The following is a 22,570-nucleotide window of genomic DNA, read 5'->3' on the forward strand; positions in this document are numbered from 1 at the left end:
GAGCTCGGATTAGCTAACCCAGCTCTCAAAAAGCCAGGTCAGAGCAGATCCCAGAGTGGATGGAAGACTCATATAGTGGTTACTTACCTCCACCCTCGGTCTTCCTGCCAGGTTGGGTAGATGCAGACTTCTGGTACCACCTTGATGGAAGGATACGCTTCCTGGGAGAGAGATTCCTCCCCACAGGCTACACATATAGCGGCAGGGGAGGGCTGGGCTCAGGTCTGCCCCCTCCATCTCCATCACGGGTGGTGATGTGTCCCCTGCGGGCCGAGCTCCTGGTGGTTGGCATAGGGTGTGTGCCTGCAGCTGTACTGAGCACTTCTTCCCATCACCTCTAGTCTTTACCACCAGCCTCCAATATCTATACATTGACCCTTGAACCACATGGAGATTAGGGGCACTGACTTCCACACAGTGGAAGATCCACACAATATTTTTGACTTCCCCAAAACCTAACTACCCATAGCCTACTGCTGACTGGAAGCCTTCCCGATAACAATCAGTTGATTAGCACACATTTTGTATGTTCTGTGTACTACAATAAAGTAAGCTGGAGAAGAGAAAGTGTTAATAAGAAAATCATTAAGGAGGAGATAACACAACTAGGGCACTGTACTTTATTTATTGGAAAAAAGCCCACATGTCACTGGGCCCACACAATTCCAGTTTGTGTTGTTCAGGGGTCAACTGTGTATCATTCTCCTCTCTCTCAAGATTGGCACACTGATAGGGCACCTGGTTGGCTCAGTGGTTGAGGGTCTGCCTTTGGCTCAGGGCATGATCCCAGGGTCCTGGGATCGAGTCCCACATTGGGTTCCCCTTGGGGAGCCTGCTTCTCCCTCTGCCTGTGTCTCTGCCTCTCTCTCTGTGTCTCTCATGAATGAATAAGATCTTAAAAAAAAGAAGAAGAAGATTGACACACCTTGACTCTGAAGAGTGACACGCTTTACATGGTGTGGGGTGGGGCTGGGTTTCAAATCCAGGCTGTCTGGCTCCAAAGCCTTGGCCCTGTGCACCACACCCCACTGCCCATGCTCCAGGGAGAGTAAACAGAGGCAGACAGGGACCCGGTGGGACCAGGTGTGATGCAGACACAGGAGGGCTAGGTCCTCAGGGGCCTGGGCCTCTCCCCAGTTGCCTCTCCTGCTTCGGTTGCTCACCCTGCCCCCTCCCCCATTCAGGATCCTCCAAGCAGGCCTGGAAGTGGAGCGACTCTCCCTCAGGAATTTCTTCCATCACTTCCATTCCAAGCGAGGCATGTGGAACCGTCGCCAGATGAAAATGCCATGATCCTGAGGGGCGGCCCACTTGACCGACCAACCAACTGCTTCCCACTCCTTGACTCGTGCTCGCTCCCCAGCACCCCTGCTCACCATTGAGGAGGAGAGGGAAGGGGAGCAGGAGCCATGGCTGGGCCCCGAGAGGCCTCAGAGCTAACACTGTCACTTCCCCCAGAGCTGTTACCTCACACAGGCAGCTGCCAAGGCCCCTGTCTCTACCCTCGAGGCCTCCAGAGGGAGGACCTTGGGAGAGGGACCGGGAGGGGCCGTTCACTCAGTTGACAGAGGTGGACAGGCTTCTGGGAAAGGTGCCAGAGTCTTCTGGGAAAGAAAGACCTGTTTGAGTGCTACCAACCTATCCGTAAGGTGCATTCCAGCATCCACCCGGGGAGTAGTGACCAGGACGTGGAAACTCTTCTCTTGGACATATTTCATTGGGGGTTTTTACTTTTCTAACAGAAAACCAAAACTGTAACTGTCCAGACCCAGCACTGACTATGAGAGACAGATGCAGTCTTGCACTTAAGGCACGTCCCCACTTGTATACCTGACCCACTCCAGTGTAGCGTGTTGTGTCCCTCGGTCCTTGATCTGGCAGCTGATTTATAACCAGAGGAGCTGGCACAGCACGGATCAGTTCTCAGCTCTACCCCAGGCTTGTGCCTTCCAGAGACATGCACATCTCTCCCAGGGAGCCACTGAACAGCTGGTCCCTGATTAGGGCATTAACCTTACCCTCCTGGTGGTGCTAACTTCAGACCGACGACCACAAGCACAGAACTGGTGGCATTTTTATGGTGGCCCAGTGGGGTTGGGAGACAGACAGCTAGTGGACATGGGCTTGTCATTCCCCAGGGTCTGGCATACAGGCTGCGCAGGACAGGCATGGTGGAGGAGGTGTGAGAAGCCCCTGGCCTGGCCTAGCCCACCTGTAGGCTAAAGCCTTGGGGAGAATGTGAAGCAGAGAGGAAAGAGGATGAGGATGTAAGAAAGCCCTGGACTTGGGAAGGGGGTGGGGCGTCCAGCAGGAAGGGAAGAAAGGGAAGTGGAAGACTGGAGTCCCCACAGCCCCGCTCTCCCACACACTTGCCCTCCAACAGGGAGATCCTTAGGCCCCACCTGCCTGCGTGGAAGAGGAAGGGGTGTGTTCAAGATGGAGGAACAGGGGCTAGGGTGAGAAGGGGCAGGGCCATGGGTTTGGGGAGGCAAGGGCATCACCCTGAGATCTCTTCCCCAATTGGAGGGGAGTAGAGCCAGAAGGAACTGAAAAGCAGAGCCCTTTCAGGGAAGAGCCTTTGGCCTTTGTCGTCTTCAGCTGCCCCTTCTGACACCTGCTGATCACACACTTATCTTGCACTAAAAATCCCCAGGTGCCTTTGGGGCTGGGGATTTTGCTGCTGCTGCTGCTGCCTTTGCCGCTGCTGCTGAACTGACCAATGGTGCATTGGGCACTGGCTCTGGAACTGCAGTGTCCGTGTAAGGAGGGGGGCGCAGGGCTCCCTGCTGTAAGGAAACACCAATGGGGGTTGCGGCAGGTTGCGGCGGGGCCCAGGAGGGTAGTCAGTGAGCCCACGCTCCCTGCTGCAATAAAGTCCAAGCCACAACTTCAGAGTCTGCCTGGTGGGCCCTGCATTCGCCAAGAGAACACCCTGGGCATTTAGGAGAATGGAGCCCATTGAGAACCTTCTAGAGGTTGAAGGTCCCCCTCTAAGAAATCAGGAAGGTCAAAGATTTTCCAGTTAATGGGTTCTGGCTTCTGGATACTATTCCTGCCCTTTGGGCTGTGGCTTTTTGCGTGGCCCTTGCTCAGGCTCACTGCCTTTGGGAAAGGGCTGTAGGGAATAGGTGAGAGCTACAGCTGGCTGGCTGGGGCACCAGCTTTCTTTCCAAGGCCACTGTCACCCTTGGGCGTGGCATCAGTAGGCCTGAGCCAACCCAAACAGCTCTCCCATCTCCATCCTCTTAATGACAGTAGCCTCGCCTGACTTACTCATGTTCCCCCCACCCCGACCCTGACCCTGGCCAATGCCTTTCCTTTGCCGTTAGTTACCTCCACACCATCTGCCTTAAGGGGAGGGCCTGGTCTGGCCCCTACTCAGTAGGGAAATGTGTTGGGTGGGGGGAGGAAGCGGGATGGGGGGAGGGAAATTATTAAATACAGCATTTTCTTAGAAAACAAAGTGCCTTGTGTGTTTTTCCCATTGCCCATCAAGATAGGAGAGGGGTGGGCTGAGGGGCCTAAGGGTTCGCATCTCCCTCAGTTGTCAGGCCTCTGATGGACACACTGAGGACCCTCCCACAATGCCCTCCACCCTTTACCATTAGTTGGTGCCTGCCTTGTGGGGAACTGCCTGAGGAGTCAGGGCCAGTGCAGAAGGGCTAACAGACGCCCTGGCCGAGAGAAGGCTAGACACAGGGCTGGGGGTGGGGTGGGGGGGTGGTTGGTGGGCCATAGAAAGGAGCCAAGGTGTGGCTCATTTGAAAGTAGGAGACAGTCTGAAAATCGTTTCTATTGGAGCTAGGGATGCCCAGTTGATGCTTTATGAGCACAACTTTACCTTCCCAGTTCTCTTTGGCCTAGGCAGGGGTCAAAGTGAGTCTGTATGCCTTAAGCACACACCTAAGGGAAGGTGCTGATTTGAAAGCTTGGATAGGTTTATAACAGGTTCTCAAAAAGTATTGTGCATACATGGATCAATCCAGAATTAACTAATCTGCCATTGATGTAGCAGATGGTAATTAGCCCAAGGCACGTGGGGCCTGGAACACTGACTCAGAGCAGGACCCAGAGGAAAGGAAGTCAAGCCCTTTCCAGAACACAGCTGGAGAGGGCATCCAGAGACCAGCCTGATGCATAGATTGACTCAGCGGATTTGCAGAAAACTTTATAGAGATCATTCCATTTTACAAAAAGGAGAAAATGGATAGGGCAGAGGGGAGGAATGAAGCGGAGTATGAACTAGAGGCCTGAACCTGGGCAGGCTTGGCTTTAGGCAGACACTCCTTAGATGCAGGAGACGCCACCAGAGAGAAAGGTTGGCAGTACCGCAGTCTGAGCTCAGGACTCCAGACCAAGATGGGATTCACTTAGACCAGTAAAATAACACATCTTAATTCAGAAGCTGTGGGTAGGGAGCAAGGGCATCTCCACCGCCCTTCTGGGAGCTCTCCTAGGGGCTGTGGAAAGTGCCCATCGTCCTAGCAGTGTGGAGAGTAAAGAGGCAGAAGCCATTCCAGGACCTAGGACCTATAGGGGAAGCAGAGAAGAGACAGTGAGGTGGGCAGGCCAGCCCAGTGGTCCTTAGACTTTACTCTGCATACAATTCCCCTAGCAACCTTTTTAAATGCACTGATTCAGTAGATCTGAAGTGGGGCTGGAGATTTCGACGTTTCCTGCAACCTTCCACACAGTGTTACTACTGGTCCACGGACCGCAGTTTGAGGGATCCCACGCTGCATCTTTCCTCTTGCCAGAGGGGCAGAGCCAAGCACTGACCACACTGCCTCCCACCCACCCCCAGCTATAGAAAGACCCCAGCTTGACTGCTCAGGAAAAATCACCCGTTAGCAGCAGGAGGGGCCTTTCTGGGTCCCCAACCAAACTCTTCTCTCAGATCCCCTCCTTGCCTCAGATCTGTCTTTTCTTGTTGCTGGCAAAGATCTCACTCTTACTTCAAGCCCCTAGAGCTGAGAGAAGGGTCACTTGGGAGAACCCTTGGACCCGCGGACCTCCCATCCTCCCTCACCTGGGTCCCAGGCTGTGTTCAGAGCAGATTCCTTGAGGTCCTGGCAGCCAGGAAGCCTGTCTTGTGTGCCCCAAAGGCCGTGATGAAGACGTTGACAACGACAGTGATGAAGACCAGGGTGGTGGCAGTGTTGTTGAGTTGGTTGAGCTGCCATTGCTTTTCTACCTCATTGAGGTTCAGCTGTGCTGTGGGCAAGGTGGGGGAGTGGGAGGGAAGGGTTGGGGTGTGGGGCCACAGCCCGAAACCTCCCTCGCAGCATCCACTAGAGGTCAGAGAAAGTCTGGCACCTCAGACTCTCATGTGGTAGAAGCAAGGGAGGTTGTATTCACTGTGCTGAGCCACCTTCTCCCTCACTGACCTGTGCACCGGACATCCACACAGTCCTTACAGAAATCGGGATTTGGGAACTCATACTGAGTCTTAAGAGTGGGGATGCACGCCACGAGAAAGTGAAGAGAGTTGTTCAGCAGGTATTGTGGAGTGACCACTACATGGGATACCAGGAGGTAGGACAAGGAGTCTGCTCTCACCATGTAGGAGTTGAGTTGGGCGTTTGTAGGTGTGGAGGGCTACCACCTACCACAGGTCAGTGTATGGTTGAGAAGTTGACATGTGCAAGAGCAGGAGGGTGCAAGGAGGCAGCTGGGGCCTTTCCTCCCACCAGGGGCCACCGAGGCCGACTCCTGGCCTGGGCTCTCACCAATGACCACGAGCAGGATTCCAATGACCACCTGTAGAAGCAGAGAGATGCTGATGAGGGTGACGAGGGTGGTGTAGTAATGGGAGGACGGCCCCTGCTCCAGCACTGCTTTCAGCCGCATGGCATTGGACATAAAGAGGGCCACATCCAGCATGCTCTCGGCCACGCTCTTCTTGGTGGCATAGTGGTTCAGGTTGATGGGCTGGCTCCTCCTGAGGTTGGGGCTCCCAGGCTGTAACAGAGAAAACATGGGCTGACCGAGGAGGCTCCAGAAGGGGAGAGAAATTTTAAAGCTTTCCCTTAATGGGGTGGGAAACCAAGGGCAAATAACACCCTTCTCGGCTTCATGGCCTGAGAGAATAAAGAGTTGGACTAGAAAGTCCTTCAGGACCTTTGAACTCTGAAATGATGGTATGTTGGCATTTATGTTTCCTTAGGGTCTCCCCACGTCTATCTGAAGAAGGGTGGGGGGCTGTGGGGAAGAGTCCTCAGCTGCTTGTAAGATGTACCATCCTCATTTTATTCTCCATGTTGCCTGGGCCAGGCCTGGCCTTGGGCCTCTTTCTTCTCTGAGAGGAAAGCATCTTGGAAGACAGCAGGATCTCTGAAGCTTGGCTGGAATAAGAAAGGCACCCCTTCTCCCAGAATGCTGTGGCCTCAAGTTTGTGTGCACAGCTTAGCAAATAGGTCACAAGCTGTGTCTGGATCTCACCCAACCCTGTGGCCAAGAGCACTGAGGCCACAGCTGTGCTCCTCAGAATGCATCTCTGTACGTACATATGGATGCACACAGCAATGTACACTAGTGAAAAGCTCTTCATTTGATTTGGTCTTTTTATTATTTTTTGGCTAGGATTTATTGACTTGTAATTTACATTTGATTTGATTTTGAAAAATAAAACACAGGTCTTACTCTCAAGAAGTCATTAACTCTGAAAGATTGAATGAAGGACAATACAGGACCTACGGAGTGGCCTCTGGGTCAGGCCCAGAAATTCTCACTGGATGCTACCGGCCATCTGCAGCCCCTCAAGAGGATGAGGGTGTGTTTTAGGGAAATTAATTCAGGAGGGGGGTCTTGGGATGGATTGGCCCAGGAGGGCCCAGAAGCATCGGCTCCAGACCCATTGAAAGATTATTGGTCTGATTTGGGGTCAGGGTGATAAAGAACAGAACCAGAGCAAGTGAGAAAGGACAGGGAGGGGAAGCTTTGAAAGATGTTACAGCCTAGAGGTAGGGAAACTAATCTTGCAGATGAACACAGGTTATCTACTAAGTGGATGGATGGATGGATGGATGGATGGATGGATGGATGGGGCAGGTTTCAGAGGGTTCTGGACGTTCCTTCTGGATTCTGGGCTTGTCTGGAGCCAACTGGCCTGGTTGGCCAGTGCCCTACAAAGGCCCCAAAGCTTCAGCCCATTTGGTAAAGGTTTGTCTCGGGTACAAAGGACACTTTAGTAAGTGAGAGAGTCTGTGGAGCAGCCCCCAGGCCTCCCCACAATCCAAAGTGCTTCCGGCATGGGAACAAGGGTACCAAAATTGTCCTGTGGGCCATCCCCACGCCTCCTCTCCTTATCCCACTGTCCGGTATGTCTGGTGGCTACATGTTTTGCACTTTTTACTCCCTTCAAATGTAGCTCTTAGTTCAAGATCTGAGAGAGTTTGAAATTACTGTGAAAGCATCAAAGGAGACCCCTTCTCTTAAAATTTGCATATGAATAGCTGACAAAACCTTAAACCCAAAGCTCTAGTGTTGTGTTTGAGCATTGCACAAAAGGTGTGTGAAGGTCTGGGAGATAGAGGGTATTATTTGGGGACACAAAGATCTTCCCAAGCTTTCACCAAAAATACTATCTATAAGTTTTTTGTTTATTCATAAGAAACACAGAGAGAGAGGCAGAGACATAGGCAGAGGGAGAAACAGGCTCCCTGTGGGGAGGCTGATGTGGGACTCGATCCCAAGACTCTGGGATCATGACTGGAGTAGGGGGCAGACGCTCACCCACTGAGCCACTCGGGAATCCCTGCTATCTGTGAGTTTTAATGGAGCTGATAAGCTTCTGTTGTTCAGTGGCGCTGAGAAAGTCTCTGTAGTTTCCCAGAGGGTGTGGGAGGCACCGTGGGGCAGAAGAGGGTGCAGGCCCATCTCTTCCTCTCTAATTTAGGGCCTGCTTTGATTTTGATTTGTGCTAGTTCCGGGCGGGCTACCTTCCAGGTCAGGATGCTCTTTGGGGGTCTGGCTGGGCGGCGGCGGCGACGTGGGCAGGGTGACCCCCAGGCCCCAGGCCCCGGGCCCCGGAGCGTCCACATGGTGGCGTCCGAGGTCCAAAGAAGTCAGCGGGGCCCCCCCGCTTCTCCCCCAGGAATCCGCGGGCAGGACCCGGCCGCCCGAGCCCCGGACGCCGCGGGGGCCCAGCGCGGGGGGCCGGGCTTACAAGGCTGGGTGGGCCACCCCCAGACCCGGCACACACGAGTGTCCAATGCGAGCTCCAGAGAAACCCACTACTCACAGGCCCAGGCGGGGTCGGGCGATGGTAGAGGGAGGGGACCCGCCGGCAGCCCGGGGATGGCGTCGAAGGGGAGATGCTTGGAGACTCTGGAACAAGGGGCTCTGGAAGGGTCCCCTCGCGGCAGCATCTTTAAAAAAGCAGGACAAGGCTTTTCTTGATCCCCCTTGGCCGGTTTAGGTGCAGAGGCAGAGCAACGGGCGTAAAAACCTGCCGGCCCTCCTCGCGCCAGAGGGCTCGGCGGGACGAAGCCCCGAGCCCCGCGGGCGGCCACCGGCGAGGATCGGGTCGGGGCGGGGCGGGCGGGGCGGGCTCCGGGCTCGGCGCTGGCCCTTTAAGCCGGGAACAAAGGCGCGGGAATGTGGGCCGGGCCCGCCGGCGGAGCCACCCGGCCTGAGTCACCGGTGTTTCGTGGGACTGGGGGCGTCGCTGGCTCCCGCCTGCTCCCTCCTCTGGCCTGGGCCCTGGCCATACGCACCCCCTCCGGGGCGGCCCCGGCCCCGGCCCCCTGCGGCAGCCTGCGAGGCCTGTGTGTCAGAGCTTCGCCCCCTCCACTCCCCTCCAGCCCGCAGGCCTCGCCCCTGCTCCTGGCCCCTGTCATCTGGCTCCTCCTCCGAGGATCTGGGTGGTGGTGGGGGGAGTGGGTGGGACTCCCAGGCTTTGGGCCCAGCTCTGCCTCTGGGCCTGGCGCTTTGTGCCTGGGTTTCCACACCTACGACAGAGGAGGCAGATCCCGTCCCTGGAGAGGGAGGAGGCTGTGGAGAGGAGGAACTCATTCCATCTCTGTTTCTCCCTAAAGGAACGAGCCCTTCCGAGCTGCTCTCCTGTTTTCCTTCAGTCTGAGCTGTCTTTCAGGAACCCTGTCTCTCAGGAGCTTCTTACTGCGTCCCACCCCACTCCACCCCTCCGTTTGCACTCGAGGGCAGCAGCAGGCCCAACCAGAGCCTCCAGAGTCCCTGTTCAAAATGCATATCCTGTGGGAAAGGCAGCCCACCAACATCAGGCCAGCCAGTGACACCTGAACACCAGAAGGAGGGTTGGGGTTTACCAGGCTGGAGCAGGGGTGGGTGTGTGGGCTGATGGGAGTAGGTCCAGGGTCCCGTTCTGGAACACCATGGGGCTTCTGGACACCAAGAGGTCATGGGCTTGCTGATTGGGTTGGGAAGGTGCACGGAGCCTGGAGAATACCCCAGACCCACTGCACAGGTTTCCCGGTTTGCCCGCCTCCTGGGCCTGCCCCAGCACAATCATTTCCTCTCTCTTCCTTGTCCTTCCCTCTTGTTTCTACTCAGATTTCCTTGTCACCTTGTTTGTCCTGCCAGGTCCCAGCTCCCAAGGCTGGTGTGGATTCCATCCCTGGAAGTCATGGATTGCTCCATTGTTCTGCCAGACAATTATGTGTCCCTTCATCCTTCTTGGCCTCTATTTTTGTTTCTTTACACAACTTGAGTTGGATAGGAAAGGAATGCCTCTTTTAACAGAAAAGTAAACAGATTTTTACATTGTTAAATGACATTATGGTCAGTGGAGACCACAAGCTCCAAGAGATCATTCTGTCCTTCCACGGAAACAAGGGATAAGTAGCTGTTCTACCACAAAGCCATGGCATCTACTGAGTGTTAGGACCTGGAGCCGGGAGGGAGACAGGGAGTGCCCTGTGGGGAAGGAACAGGCCAAGACCCAGGGCTTTGTGGCAGCCAGGGAGGTTATCGCAGAAGGCACCCTGGATCCGGGTTCAAACCCTGGGTCGCTTACAAGCTGGAGGTATAAGCAAGCTGGAGGTATAAGCAAGCCTATAGCTACCACTGGGCTGCTTTTCTTATCTGTGAGATGAGGAGGGTTAGAATACATGATTTCTTGGGTCCTCTGAACACAGAGTGATGTAGGAGCAGAAGCCCCAGGACTGAGAGTCTCAGGGGTGGAGGACATGCCCCTGAGAGAGGCAGAGGTCAGGCAGCTGGGGAGCCAGGCACAGAGGCAGATCCAATGAGTCACTTGCCTCAGGCAGCTCAAGGGCATCAGTGACCCTCCAGTGAGTCATTATTGTCAGCCCTGAGAAAAGCCATGTGTGTGTATCATCTCCCTGTGGATCAGCTTATACTCAAGGCTGAGGACAAAATAGACCCAGAGGAGCCCTTGCCTGTTGGCCCTTCTGTTGGTCTCAAAATGACTGACTATCCAGAAAAGCCAGGCCTCTCCTGAAAAGCAGATGGGAATGAGCCCCACCTTTGGAAGGCTGCTTTGGGAAAGGGCGGGTCCCAGCCCAGGAAGAATGATTTGCTCAAGCGTTTGGATTTGGGCGACCTACTATGCCAATGTGTTCTTAATTAGGTACCTGAACTCCCTAATCCTCTGTCAGAATTAAGTTTGAAAGGGTGCCTAGGGAGCCCATACCTGGCGCCTGGCACGGGGTTGAACATGGGCCTGGAGTCATCTTATTGAGTCCTCACAAGAACCCTGTGAGGTTGGTGAAGGCGTGGTCATGGTGGCTGAACAACTGTAGGCTCAGAGAGCCTAAGTAAGTTGTACAAGGTCACAGAGCACGGTGTGTATCCCAGTTTTCTATGTACCAGGCCCTACCCAGCCACCTACCAGAAGTCATAGGCATACTCCCTGCATCCAAAGAGTTTAGGATGGAGGGCAGCCTGGTTGGCGCAGCAGTTTGGTGCCGCCTTCGGCCCAGGGCATGATCCTGGAGACCGGGGATCGAGTCCCACATTGGGCTCCTTGCATGGAGCCTGCTTCTCCCTCTGCCTGTGTCTCTGCCTCTTTCTGTCTCTCTATGTGTCTCTCATGGATAAATAAAATCTTAAAAAAAATAAAAAAACACACACAATTTAGGATGGAAAGATAAACATGTGAATTCAGAGGAAAGAAGACAATTTTTCCCTAAGGATACACACACACTTGCTAAGGGGAGGTAAAATGCCCTTAGCAGGTGAAACTTCCCTTAGGCAGCATCCCTGAGTCCTGCATCACATTGCAGAAAGGACACTCATCCCAAAGTCAAAGGGCTTGGGTTCAAACTGGAGAGAGATGACCCAGGCAGCAGAGGAGATGGGGCTGAGAGAGAGATTTTTATCCATAACTTTTGAATTTTCAGCCATTTGGATGTTTGAACTATCTAAAAAAATAATAATCATAAATTTGAAATGAAAACAACTCTTCGCCCTAACAAGGCCGACGGTTAAAACAAAGTAGAATTTATGACTCATCATAGGCCTTGGCTTCTCCTGTCTGTGGAACGGGAGTAGTAGCTGCCCTGTTTCAAACAAAGCTGTTGTTAAAAAAGATCAATGAGATAAAATGGGTGAGTGGGCTTTGAACACTGTAAGGTATTCAAATATGAGACAAGAGAGACATCTTTCCCACTCAGGGTTATACTTGCACCTGTGGGCCTAGAGGCATTTTAAATACTATGTTGTGACTCAGGACCTGTCCCAGCCCAAATTTCGAAGGAAGGCATCACTCGTTGTCCTAGCCACCCCTGTGGTCCTTGAAATGCTTGTCTCCGCCTGCTCAGCAACCTGTGTCTTCACCCCAGCGAGCCTCTCCATGGAGCTGCCCCAGGCCTATCTGGCAGGGAGGGGAATTCTTCGACAGCCCACCTGCACTGGCCTCTGGGGTCTCTGCTGGGGCTGTGGCTGCGGACCCCAGCTGCGGTCCTCTCAGCTGGCCTCCTTCTCCCCTTCTCTGGCCTGGCGCACTCTTCCTCCTCCCGCCCCCAGGAGGGGGCAGAGAGCTAACCTTTACTCATTACCGCTCCCTTGGCCTGTGCCAGGCACAGTGATGCTCAGCAGCCCTGGGCCACACCAGATTACTCACTGTTCCCTGAACACACCCCACCCTTCCCGGCCTGCTCCTGCTCGCTCCAGGAGTGAAGGCCTTTCTTTCCCATGCCCTCTCCACCCACCAAGCCTCCCCTCCCTTCTAGAACCTGTGCCTGGGCAGGCTCTGCCCAGACCCTGGGCAAAGGCTGCCCCGCTCCGTACGGGCTTCAGCTTTGTTTAGACCTCTCTAGATGGCTCCTCCGGCCACCTACTTTACTGCGGACTCATCTTCAGTGTACTTGGGCCCCTTCTGGGCTTAGCTCAGTGACTTACCCACATTCAATGCACCGTAAATGATGATAACTTGGAATTTTTTATTTGAAAGAGTTTTGTTTTTTTTTTTCCCCCCCAAAAAAGGTAAAAAGAAAGGATCTTTGAGGGTGGGATTTCACTCACAGTGACTTCTGGGCAAAGGGAGTGGTGTTTGGACAGTGAATCTGCCTTTAAAATAAAAGCCCCTGATCCAGGGATAGCCCTTCCTCCTGGCTGGTGTCCTGCCTCAGGGAGTAAATGACTCAGACTGGAAGCTGCTACAGAGATTCGGGCCAAAATCTGTGAAGGCCCAGACCCCTGAGGCCTGGGTCTGGGGCAAATGCTCTGACCACAGGCTTCCCCAGGCCAAGAGCAGTGGATCTCACCCTTAAAAATCAACAGTCTGTAAACCACCTCGGGTGGGGTGTCTTTTGCTTGCTGTTCCAGTAATAATAATATCCAACTAACCCAGAAACCTCCTCGAAGCCTTGGGTGCAGTCTTGCTGAGAAGCTACATCCCTTGGCCCAGGCTGCAAACCAGAGCTTTAGAGCCTGAGAAGGTCTGCAGTGCCACTGTCCGTCCACCAGCCACTCCCCCCTCCCCCTCCCTGAAATAGCTCCACCTGCCAGCCGCCAGGAACACAAGGGCTTTGGATCCCTTTGTGAGTTCAGGAGGTGAGATGGTTGCTTTCTAACAAAAGGGGGCTATATATAAAAGGAAAAGAGTGTGCGAGGAGGAACAGGAAGGCACAGGGGTTGTGATAGGAACCGCATGGGGCCTGTTTGCTCTCTCTTAGGAAGCATTTTCCACCTCCCCTGTAAGAGGTCCCCCAGTCAGTGGCTTTCAGGAAAAACCATCTCTCAGTTAGGGTCCAAAGTTAATCATGGATTTACCACATAGAAATCTCCAAAGGATTTTTCTGCTCTCTCCCAATATCCTAAACAAGAGTACTGTCTAAGTTAGCACTTTGCTCTGGGGCTTCCAGACCCATCTGGCATTTGCCCCACTTTGTTGTTGCTGTTTTTAAGATTTATTTATTTATTCATGAAAGACACAGAGACACAGGCAGAGGGAGAAGCAGGCTCCTTGCAGGAGCCCGATGTGGGACTCGATCCTGGATCCTGGGATCGAGACCTGAGCCGAAGGCAGACACCTAACTGCTGAGCCACCCAGGCATCCCTCTAGACCTCACTTTGACTTTGTGGTTCTCTGCAGCATTCCCCAGGCCCACCTCACCCATCTCCATTCATTGTAAGCCTATTCTTCTTTCAAGGGTGAAGGAATTGAGTTAAGATTTGAACAATAATAATGATAATGCTGTATGCCAGATACAACCCCCATGAAGTAGGGGGGTAACAGTCCCGTTTGACAAGTGAAGTCGTTGAGGCACAAAGAGATCATCTGCCCAAAGTCACCAGTGTCGGAATCCTAAACCTATATTCTTTCTTCTATAGGAGTGGTTTTTACAGGGTGGTCCCTGTGAAAGTAGCAGCAGCAGCACCTGGGAACCTGTTAGAAATGCAAATTCTCAGGGTTTAGCCCAGACCTACTGAATCAGAAACTCAGGGGTGGGACCCAGCAATCTATGTTTTCAAGCGATTCTCCTGCGAACTCAAGTTGGAGGGTCACTGGTCTACACCAGGCTGCCAAACTGCCACAGCCGATGCTTGCTGGCTTCTAAGCTCCGTGCTGGATTGTCAGTGAATTCTTTTAATACCTATTTTACAGATGAGAAAACTGAGACTCAGAACAACCCACTAACTTTGCTCTAGCTCCCCCAGCTGTTAAAAGTGTTAGAGCTGGGATTTGAACCCCGGGCAGGCTCTGGAGACTGTATGCTTAACCTATGACACCATACAGTCCCTAGAAGCATAGGCCACGTAAATCTCTCAGGAGTGGACATGAGTCTAAAGTATGTAGAGGTAACATATTTAGATCTTTCCACCGCGTAGTGAATAAATAGAAATCTGTATTTCCCACCAGCAGCCAGAGTATCCAGTGGCTCCTGTCTACCCAGTGCCCAGGGCTGCCTGGCAGCTGCTGATCGCGTGCCTGTTTGTAAGGGTCTGATACATTTACCCTGAGGTTCCGTTTATGTCTTCACTCAGAAACATTTACTGAGCCTTTCTTGGCCTTGTAGAACCTTGGATTTTTGTGGTGGAACCTAAATCCAGATATGAGGCCTAAACACATGTAAGTGAAAATTACTTTTAGAACAATGAATCTTAAAGCAAAATATCGACATTCCACGTGACCGTGTGGATAAGTTTTGTAGGTGCCTACTAGATTATACATATTTTAAAAGATTTTATTTATTTATTTGAGAGAGAATGTGCACACACAAGAAGGGGGAGGAGGAAGGAGAGGGGCAGAGGGAGAAGCGGGGTCCCTGTCGAGCAGGAAGCCCAATGCTGGCTCCATCCCAAGACCCTGGGATCAGGACCTGAGCTGAAGGCAGACCCTTAACCGACTGAGCCCCCCAGGCGCCCTGTCCCCACTAGCTGATATGCTTCTCAAAGGTGCGGATGATTTCCTTGGGGTTTCAGGCAATTAGAATAAGAAGCAGTAAGAGCTGTGCCCGCAGTCTCTGGCGACCATCCAGGTGAGGAGACCTCATGAAGCAGAGCCTATCTGACAGTGAGATGGGAAAAGGGAAGGTGGTGCATTTCCCACCCCACCCAGGCTTGCCGAGAGAGCCTGCCAAGATTCCTGCCCAGTTCAGTTCAACAAACATGTTTTCGGCCCCTATCATGTGCTAGGCCTCTAGGACAGGGCAGAGATCGCTGCCTTCCCTGTATCCTTATTCTCCTAATCCCCTAAAGTGACAAGGCTTAGCGGAGAATAAAGTGTATAAAGGGGGGAAGCCAGGAGATAAAAATACCTTTTCAATCCCACCCCAGCAGCTCAACGTCATGGGAACAAGGACTCTTGGCTGTTCACTGCTGTATCGCAGAGCCTGGCACCTCGGCCTGCACACTGAATGAACCGATGATGCACTTGTCACCTCTGTATTCATTCACAGAAGCTTGACAAGCTGTGCTTCACAGGCCCATCTCTTACATGGAGCCCCTTACAGGGGCATGTTGACTTCTGACCCCCTACAGCATTAGCGCACGTGTGTGTGTGTGTGTGTGTGTGTGTGTGTGTGTGCTGCTTCTGTGGCTGCAGTGCCTCGGTACTGACATAGATGAAAATGTCACCGAGGAATGACGCTATGACACTCACTGCAGCCTCAGAGGCAGATGGGATCAAGACAGAGTGGAGTCTTTCAGAGCAGAGTCTCAGGGACCCCAGCCAGGGTGGAATCTGTCATCAGGGTCTGCCAGCCCTGCGTCGATGCCCCCCGATGGCTTCAGCCAATCCAAAGAGGTCTCGACCTTACTGCCAGCCTGCCAGTGTGCCAGGATAGCTCTGCCCAGCCCTAGGAGTCCAGCTCGCCCCTCCGGCCCAGCAGACCCCTCCTGGCTTCTCACACCTGCTGGCCCTTCCAGCCTGAGGATCTGCATGTGGAAGGGAGGTGCCAAATCAGACATCCTCCCCGCCCCGGCTCCTGTCCTCTGGGCCACAGCTCTGAGCCGTGGGCCAGGGCCTGGGGAAATGGAGGTTGAGCCAACGGTTGTCATTGAGCTCGGATCAGAACTGAGCCTGGCTGTCTTTTCTTCTCTCAGTGGCCTCGGGCCAGTCATGCAACCTCACCGTTTCTCAGCTTCCTTCTTTGTACCTCCCCACCCCCTTTGTGAGGAACTAGTGTATGGTCCAGGCTACAGACATGGAGGGAACGAACCTCTGCCAGACTCTGCCAAGCTCTTAGCAAAAATGGCCAGTGAGTCCAGGCCGGTTCTCACCCAGCCCCCAGATATTCTCTAGAACTAGATCTCCTGGGGATGCCGAACATGTTAAACAGCCCAAACTCCAGAGTTTTTCCTGATTATAGCCTCTCTCTTAATAGCTGCATGTGTTCGGAACTCACTGCCTTCCAGTTACTCTTCTAAGTGTTTTTACAAATTTTCTCACTTCTTGTAGGGACAAGAGTAGGTTCAGAGGGATTGGGCAACATATGTGCCATCACACAGCTAGAGATGGGGGAGTCGAAATTTGAAACCGGGTCTGTCTGAGGCTGGAGCTCAAACTCTGTTAAGCTGTGCTGTTCTGAAAGCTGCTGTTTAGCTTTTGAAGCCCAGATCTCTGAGGAAATCTTTCTTTTAGTGCCTGACACAGTATCTGACCAGTAGCGTGTGCTCGGGAAGGAAGGAAGAAGAAAGGAAGGAGGGAGGGAGGGACGGATGGAAGGAGGGAAGGCAGGCAGGCAGGTGGGCTAGCCTTGCCCTGAGCCTCTGGCCCAGACCCAGGCTGGAAGGACTCTCTTCTATAGCCCAGGGCAAAGCCCCAGGGCAATGAGGCAGTTGCTGGGTCACTGCTGTGCCCTCACTCCTGTTCTAAAAATACAAAGAGCCCGGCCTTTCAAGGCTACCAAACAGATATCCAGTTGCTCTCTGGGGTCAGGCTCAATCCTGCCACCTGGCACCTGCTCCCTCTGGGCCCCCTGCCCGAGAGCCGACCCCTGTCATCCCTGTGACTGTTTACTGCAAGACAAAGTCCAGTTTGCGAGGTAGGAGTTCCAGGGCAGCCAGGCCCAGCCCAGCACAGCCTCACACATGCTAAACTGTGGGGCACCAGGACAGTTTGGGTGGCTTTTCCCCTAAACCCAGTATTGCAAATACTTTTTTGCTGGGGTTCCATTCCTACAGCCATCGAATAAGGACAGTCAGTCTCTCTGGCTCCTCTGGAGTTTGAGCAGCAGCTCAGTTCCAGGATTTGGATACTGGCCTCGGAGGACACCAGGAATCAGGCTTCAGCACTGCCCCTCCATAGCTATGTGACCTGGGACCCGTTAGGCACCTACGAAAAATGGGAATCATGTCTGAGGCATGTGATTATAAAACAGTGCTAGTATTATCCCATTTTTAAAGAAATACATTTATATGCATAGGTAAATCTGAGAGGCTATGGGTTGAAATATTAACAATGTCCTCTCTAGACACTAGGATCTAAGGTATTCTTTTCCTTTTTTTGCTTTCTCTGTATTTTCTTATTTTTCCTCAATGAACATAAATGTACAGTAAAAAAAAGGCCAATGAACAGTAAAAGAAAACATGTTAAAACAACAACCACATAATTGGTATTTAAGTGTTTGTCTGGACTTACTGGGCAGTTTGAGAATAATGTTTATGAAAGTGGCTTGTAAACTTTGAAGTGCTTTGCAAGTGTCCTGGGGTTCTCTTTCTTTCTTTTTTTCTTTCTTTTTTTGAAGATTGATTGATTGATTAATTGATTTATTCATGAGAGACAGAGAGAGGGAGAGACAGAGGCAGAGGGAGAAGCAAGCTCCTTGCAAGGAGCCCACTGTGGGAATCAGTCCTGGAATTCCAGGATCACACCCTGAGCTAAAGGCAGATGCTCAACCACTGAGCCAGCCAGGTGTCCCCCTGGGGTTCCAAATATAATCCCACCTGAGGGCACTTTCAGGCTGCAGGGATGGGGGGTTGGCGATAACTTTCTTCTACCTTCATGCTGGCAAACCCTATAACTGAGCAGTCCTGCTCTGGACCTAGTGGGTTCTGTCCTCATTTGTGGGAAGGGGAGACCACGATTGTGCATTCGACTCTTTGCCTGGGGCTTGGGCATGGCCCATGGGGTAACTACTGGCCTGCTCTGTGGATGAGTCAGCAGTATTGATTGAGCACCCACTGTGTGCAGTGCCCTGTACTCTGTACTAAGAAGATAGCTCTGTTTGCTCTCCAGTCAGCAAACACTTATTGAGCATCTATCTATTTGAGTCAAGTTAAAGCACAGAGGGCATAGTGTGGAGATGACTCATTCAGATGGGGGAGTTTGTAATAAATTATGGAAAGGGTTGGGTGCCATGTGAAATACAGACAAAGTGGGAAAGTAGGAGAACATCCATTGGGGAGGTCAGAGTAGTTTCTCATGGGCTTCAGCACCATCTCAGCTGGACCTTGAAGAATAAGTATCCTTCAGAATGTTCTTCCTCTGGTTCACAGAATCTGTCTTAGGAACCAGCACCCTAATGGGAGAGACTGGTAGATACATGCTAACTGGTTTCCGAATGGGTGTAATATAACCCACAGTAATTTTCAGGGCCCAGTACAGAATGGACATGTGGGGTCCGAGTTCAAAATTATTGAGAATTTCAGATGGTGACAGCAGAACACTAAGCCAAGTGGGCACGGTCTGTAGTGCTGGGTTCTTCTGAGCAGGTACTGTGAAGCAAGGCCAGCCTCCAAGTAAGTGTGGGAGAAGAGGATGAAAGGTTTCTTGTTGCCGTGAGGACCACAAGCCTTGGGAAACCAAGTGACCACTTTACTGTTTGCATTTTGTTTCAAGGTTGACCTCCAGAAGGTGAGGTAACCCAGCCTGATATAATTCTGTATTCACCTTTTCCCTTTGGTGGCCAGTGCAGTGTCCTGCCTCTTAAATAACGGTGCCAGAAAGGCTAGGGGCTGTTGGCTCCTTTCCCAAGGGCCAGGATTGGGAAGCAGCAAAGAACACAAATTCAGATGCCTCCAGTGGTAAAAGTGGTGGGACATGCTTCTCACTGGGAAGTGCCAGCCCCACCTAAAGGCATTCAACTTCAAACCACACACACAGCTGTCTGCCAACAGGACATCAGTTTCAGCCCTATGACTAACCCTCTCTTTTTCAAATGGGGAAACTGAGGACCAGAGCAGGCAAGGGACTTGTCCAAGGTCCCACAACTAGACAGTGCTGAAAGCAGAACACAGGTTTCCCTAACTCCCATCAAGTGCCCTTTCCCTAACACCCGGGTGCCTTTAGGTGCCCTCCGCATAGGACTAATACCACAATGGAGTGGAGTGGTCTCCAGACCTCTAGGACCTGCCCTCTTTAGAGAACTGCTATCACCCACTGGAGAACGCAGTTCACTGGGCTCTAGCAGTGTGGAGAGGAGTCAAGATCTGGCTAAAAGATGCTCACCTGCCCTACTACTATGCCTTTAGCTCCTATCATGGGCAGTTGGTAGAATTGCCGAGGATGGAGAGGTGCCTATACCAATGTCTGGAAAAAAAGCCAAAGGGACACAGTAGGTACCCGGGGGAACAAATTTTAATCCTGCTATGAACCACCTGTCCAGGAAAGAGGCTCAGACCTTCCTGTGGAATATCTTTGTCAGGGTTAAAGGGTTTTGGAGTCCTGAACTGTGTGGACAAAAAGACTAGGAGAAGCAGGAGTCAAGACTCGGGAAACCAGGGTGGGCTGTGAACAAGGAGGCTGGGATCCAGCTGGAAGCTGTCCCTTCTACAGGAAGCAGGTGCAGGAGCGCCAGGGAATGCAGACAGGTTGAGCCCACCACAGCTAAGCCCCTAGGTAGGAACAAATCCAGTTATTAATTAGCAGCACAAAGTGCCCTGAGGGTGTCAAATATTTACATTGTGCAGGATAGAATATTGACACATGTGTAAACTTATAGGATTTCCATAGCTGCCTGAGGACATAGACTGAGGCCACACATTAAGGACGAGCAAAGTGAGCCCCAGAGGAGTGAAGCCACTTTCTGAAGGCTACCCGACTAGTCAAGTTCTAGAACTGGGACAGGAAGTCTTAGTCCACAGCTCTGTGATCTGGCTTCTGGCTATTCTCCATCCACCACCTCTTTCCAGTGCTCTGGGTTGTCTTCCCTGTCTCTGTGCCCTTGTAGTGGTAGCAAGAGAGTCTGGTGCCCTGGAGGTAGGTACATATTTGTAGAGTAGTGACTGAACATCCTATCCCCACTGTTTGGACTGTCCTTTCTTCCCCTCTTTGCTAGCCACCCAATAAGCTCTTCCTTCCCTCAAAGATGTTATTTCTAAGGCCTTTGATGGCACCTTCCATCTGATGACCGTTCTGTTCTCTCATTGGACTGTGAACTCTTCTGGGTGGGGATCTTGGCATAGAGCTGGCACTTATGACAAGTAGAAGTTGTTTAGTTTATGAAACGGTGGGGTTATGACCTGCAGGCCCAGTCTTTATTTTTATTTATTTATTTTTTTAAAGATTTTTATTTATTTATTCATGAGAGACAGAGAGAGAGAGAGAGGCAGAGACACAGGCAGAGGGAGAAGCAGGCTCCATGCAGGGAGCCTGACATGGGACTCGATCCCGGGACTCCAGGTTCACACCCTGGGCTGAAGGCAGACGTTAAACCGCTGAGCCACACAGGGATCCCCCAGGCCCAGTCTTTAGACACAAAACTGCAAGCTCACGCAGCCCGTTCCCCAAACCAAGACACCATAAAGACAACCTGACTGGGTCATTGTACACACTCCAAATGCAGTAGCTCTCCCCTTTATAAAACTCCTGAGAAGTGATGTCACCAAGATGGCAATAGAGATTTTTCCTGATTTCACTCCCCCTCACAAGAACAGCTAACAACTATTCAAGAACAAGACACCACTGAGAAGGTTCTAGAACATGGAGTAAGGCTGAAGCACCCCCCAACCCCTGCACCACAGAGACTCAGACAGACTCTATTGGAAGGTTGGATGTTAGGTGAACCAATTGTGGTGATCATCTCCCAATAGATGAAAATGAAGCCATAGTACCATATGCCTTAAACTTTCACAGTGATGTATGTCAAGTATTTCTCAATAAAACTGGGTGAGGGAGAAGAAAAAACAGGACTTAGACATGAAGAGAGAAGACAGCCACGCAAAGACAGAGGCAGAGATTGGATTTATGCCACCACAAACCAGGAATGCCAAGGAAAGCTACCATCCACTGGCTCAAGAATTAAGGATGGTTTCTTCCCTAGAGCCTTTGGGTGGGAGAAAGCTCTACTGACACCTTGATTTTGGACTTTTAGCCTCTAGAACTGTAAGAGAATACATTTTTCTTATTTTAGGCAAAATTAAATTAAATTACCTACTGAAAAAGAATCCTGGTATGCGAACAGCCAAATTAATTTATAAGACAGCAACATGGGGGAGGAGGAGGGGGGAGGGGATTCATACTGTAAATGGATTCCTGCAGACTTCTTTCAATAGCATCCTTGGTGAATATTTTTCTTTCTTTATTTTTAAAACGATTTTATTTATTTATTTATTTATTTATTTATTTATTTATTTACTTACTTACTTACTTTAGAGAGAGAGTGTGTGGGAAGAGGGGCATAGGGAGAGGGGGAAGGACAAGCAGACTCCCCACTGAGCATGAGCCCTAAGTGGGGCTCCATCTACCAACCCTGAGATCAGGACCTGAGCTGAAATCGAGTCCACTGCTTAACCCCCTGAACCACCCAGGTGTCCTGAATATTTTTCTAATCTTATTTTTTTTAATGATTTTATTTATTTATTTGACAGAAAACACAGGCAGAGGGAGCTACAAGCAGAGAGAGGGAGAAATAGGCTCCTCGCTGAGCAAGGAGCTGATGTAGGGCTCCATCCCAGGACCACAGGATCACCACCCAGCGGAAGGCAGAGGTTTAATGGCCTGAGCCACTCAGGCACCCCTATTTTTCTAATCTTAGACTGAGAAAAGCCTTTATAAGTGTAACAGGAAATCGAGAAACTATTAAAGATCAATAGATTTGACTCCATAAAATTAAAACTATGTGAATGCATAATAATAATAGTAATAGCACATACCCCTAAAGTACTTATTTCATTCAAGCACTACACCAAGCACTTTATATGCCTGCACCCATTTCATTCTTACAGCAATCTCATGAGGGAAGTGCTGCTCCGATTCCTCAGATTATAGATGGGAGGGCCACAGGTTGATTAACGAAACTGCGGTCATCTGGCTAGTTTGTTAGAGAGCAATCAAAGCCCGAGTTGGTCTTCAGACCCTGTGCGCTAGCCACTCCCTGCACTGCCACCATAAATGTCAGAAGACAAAGACAAATTAGAAAAAAGATTGCAACACCTGGGACAAAGGACTGATTTCTCGGATATACACAGAGGTCTTTAAAGTGAACTCAACAGAAAAATAGAGAATGCCAACCAGCAGGCCACTGAAGAAGCAAATGGCTGAAGTGTGTGCTCACACGTAAGTGCATGCGTGTCCCCTACTATACTGGTGACCAAGATTTAACTGATTGATAGTATTCAACTTTGGAGATAATGTGGATAAACAAGCATTTTCATACACTTGGTGGGAATGTAAATGTAATTTACTACCAAATGTACCCAAATCACTGCAATCTTTTCTGAAGGATAATTTGGCAATTATCTA

At 51.4% G+C, this 22,570-nt stretch overlaps 2 protein-coding genes across 10 annotated transcripts in view; one reads left to right on the top strand and one right to left on the bottom strand.

Moving 5' to 3' along the window:
• Positions 1-22,570, top strand: part of B4GALNT3 (beta-1,4-N-acetyl-galactosaminyltransferase 3) — a 132,663-nt gene that overhangs the window by 93,125 nt on the left and 16,968 nt on the right. The window contains exon 20 of one of the 3 annotated variants that reach the window (XM_025461746.3): positions 1,185-2,887. The exons of the other annotated variants lie outside the window; for them this stretch is intronic. Within the exon in view, the coding sequence (XP_025317531.3) occupies positions 1,185-1,293 (109 nt within the window). The 3' untranslated portion in view covers positions 1,294-2,887. Of the gene's footprint in view, positions 1-1,184; positions 2,888-22,570 lie in introns of those variants that run through there. 3 annotated transcript variants of the gene reach the window in all.
• The window catches only part of NINJ2 (ninjurin 2), an 84,339-nt gene continuing 65,911 nt past the window's right edge, over positions 4,143-22,570 (bottom strand). For 3 of the 7 annotated variants that reach the window (XM_035706830.2, XM_035706836.2, XM_049102412.1), the window contains 3 exons: positions 5,730-5,961; positions 5,030-5,214; positions 4,143-4,530 (listed from right to left, as the gene is read on the bottom strand). In XM_035706830.2, coding sequence (XP_035562723.1) covers positions 5,048-5,214; positions 5,730-5,961 — 399 coding nt within the window. In that variant the 3' untranslated portion in view covers positions 4,143-4,530; positions 5,030-5,047. Of the gene's footprint in view, positions 4,531-5,029; positions 5,215-5,729; positions 5,962-6,238; positions 7,022-8,242; positions 8,687-8,717; positions 8,797-22,570 lie in introns of those variants that run through there. The other 4 variants (XM_025461753.3, XM_049102411.1, XM_035706827.2 and 1 more) reach the window with 4 other exon arrangements.

The sequence above is a fragment of the Canis lupus genome, chromosome 27 (genome assembly GCF_003254725.2).
Source record: "Canis lupus dingo isolate Sandy chromosome 27, ASM325472v2, whole genome shotgun sequence".
Taxonomy (NCBI): Eukaryota; Metazoa; Chordata; class Mammalia; order Carnivora; family Canidae; genus Canis; species Canis lupus.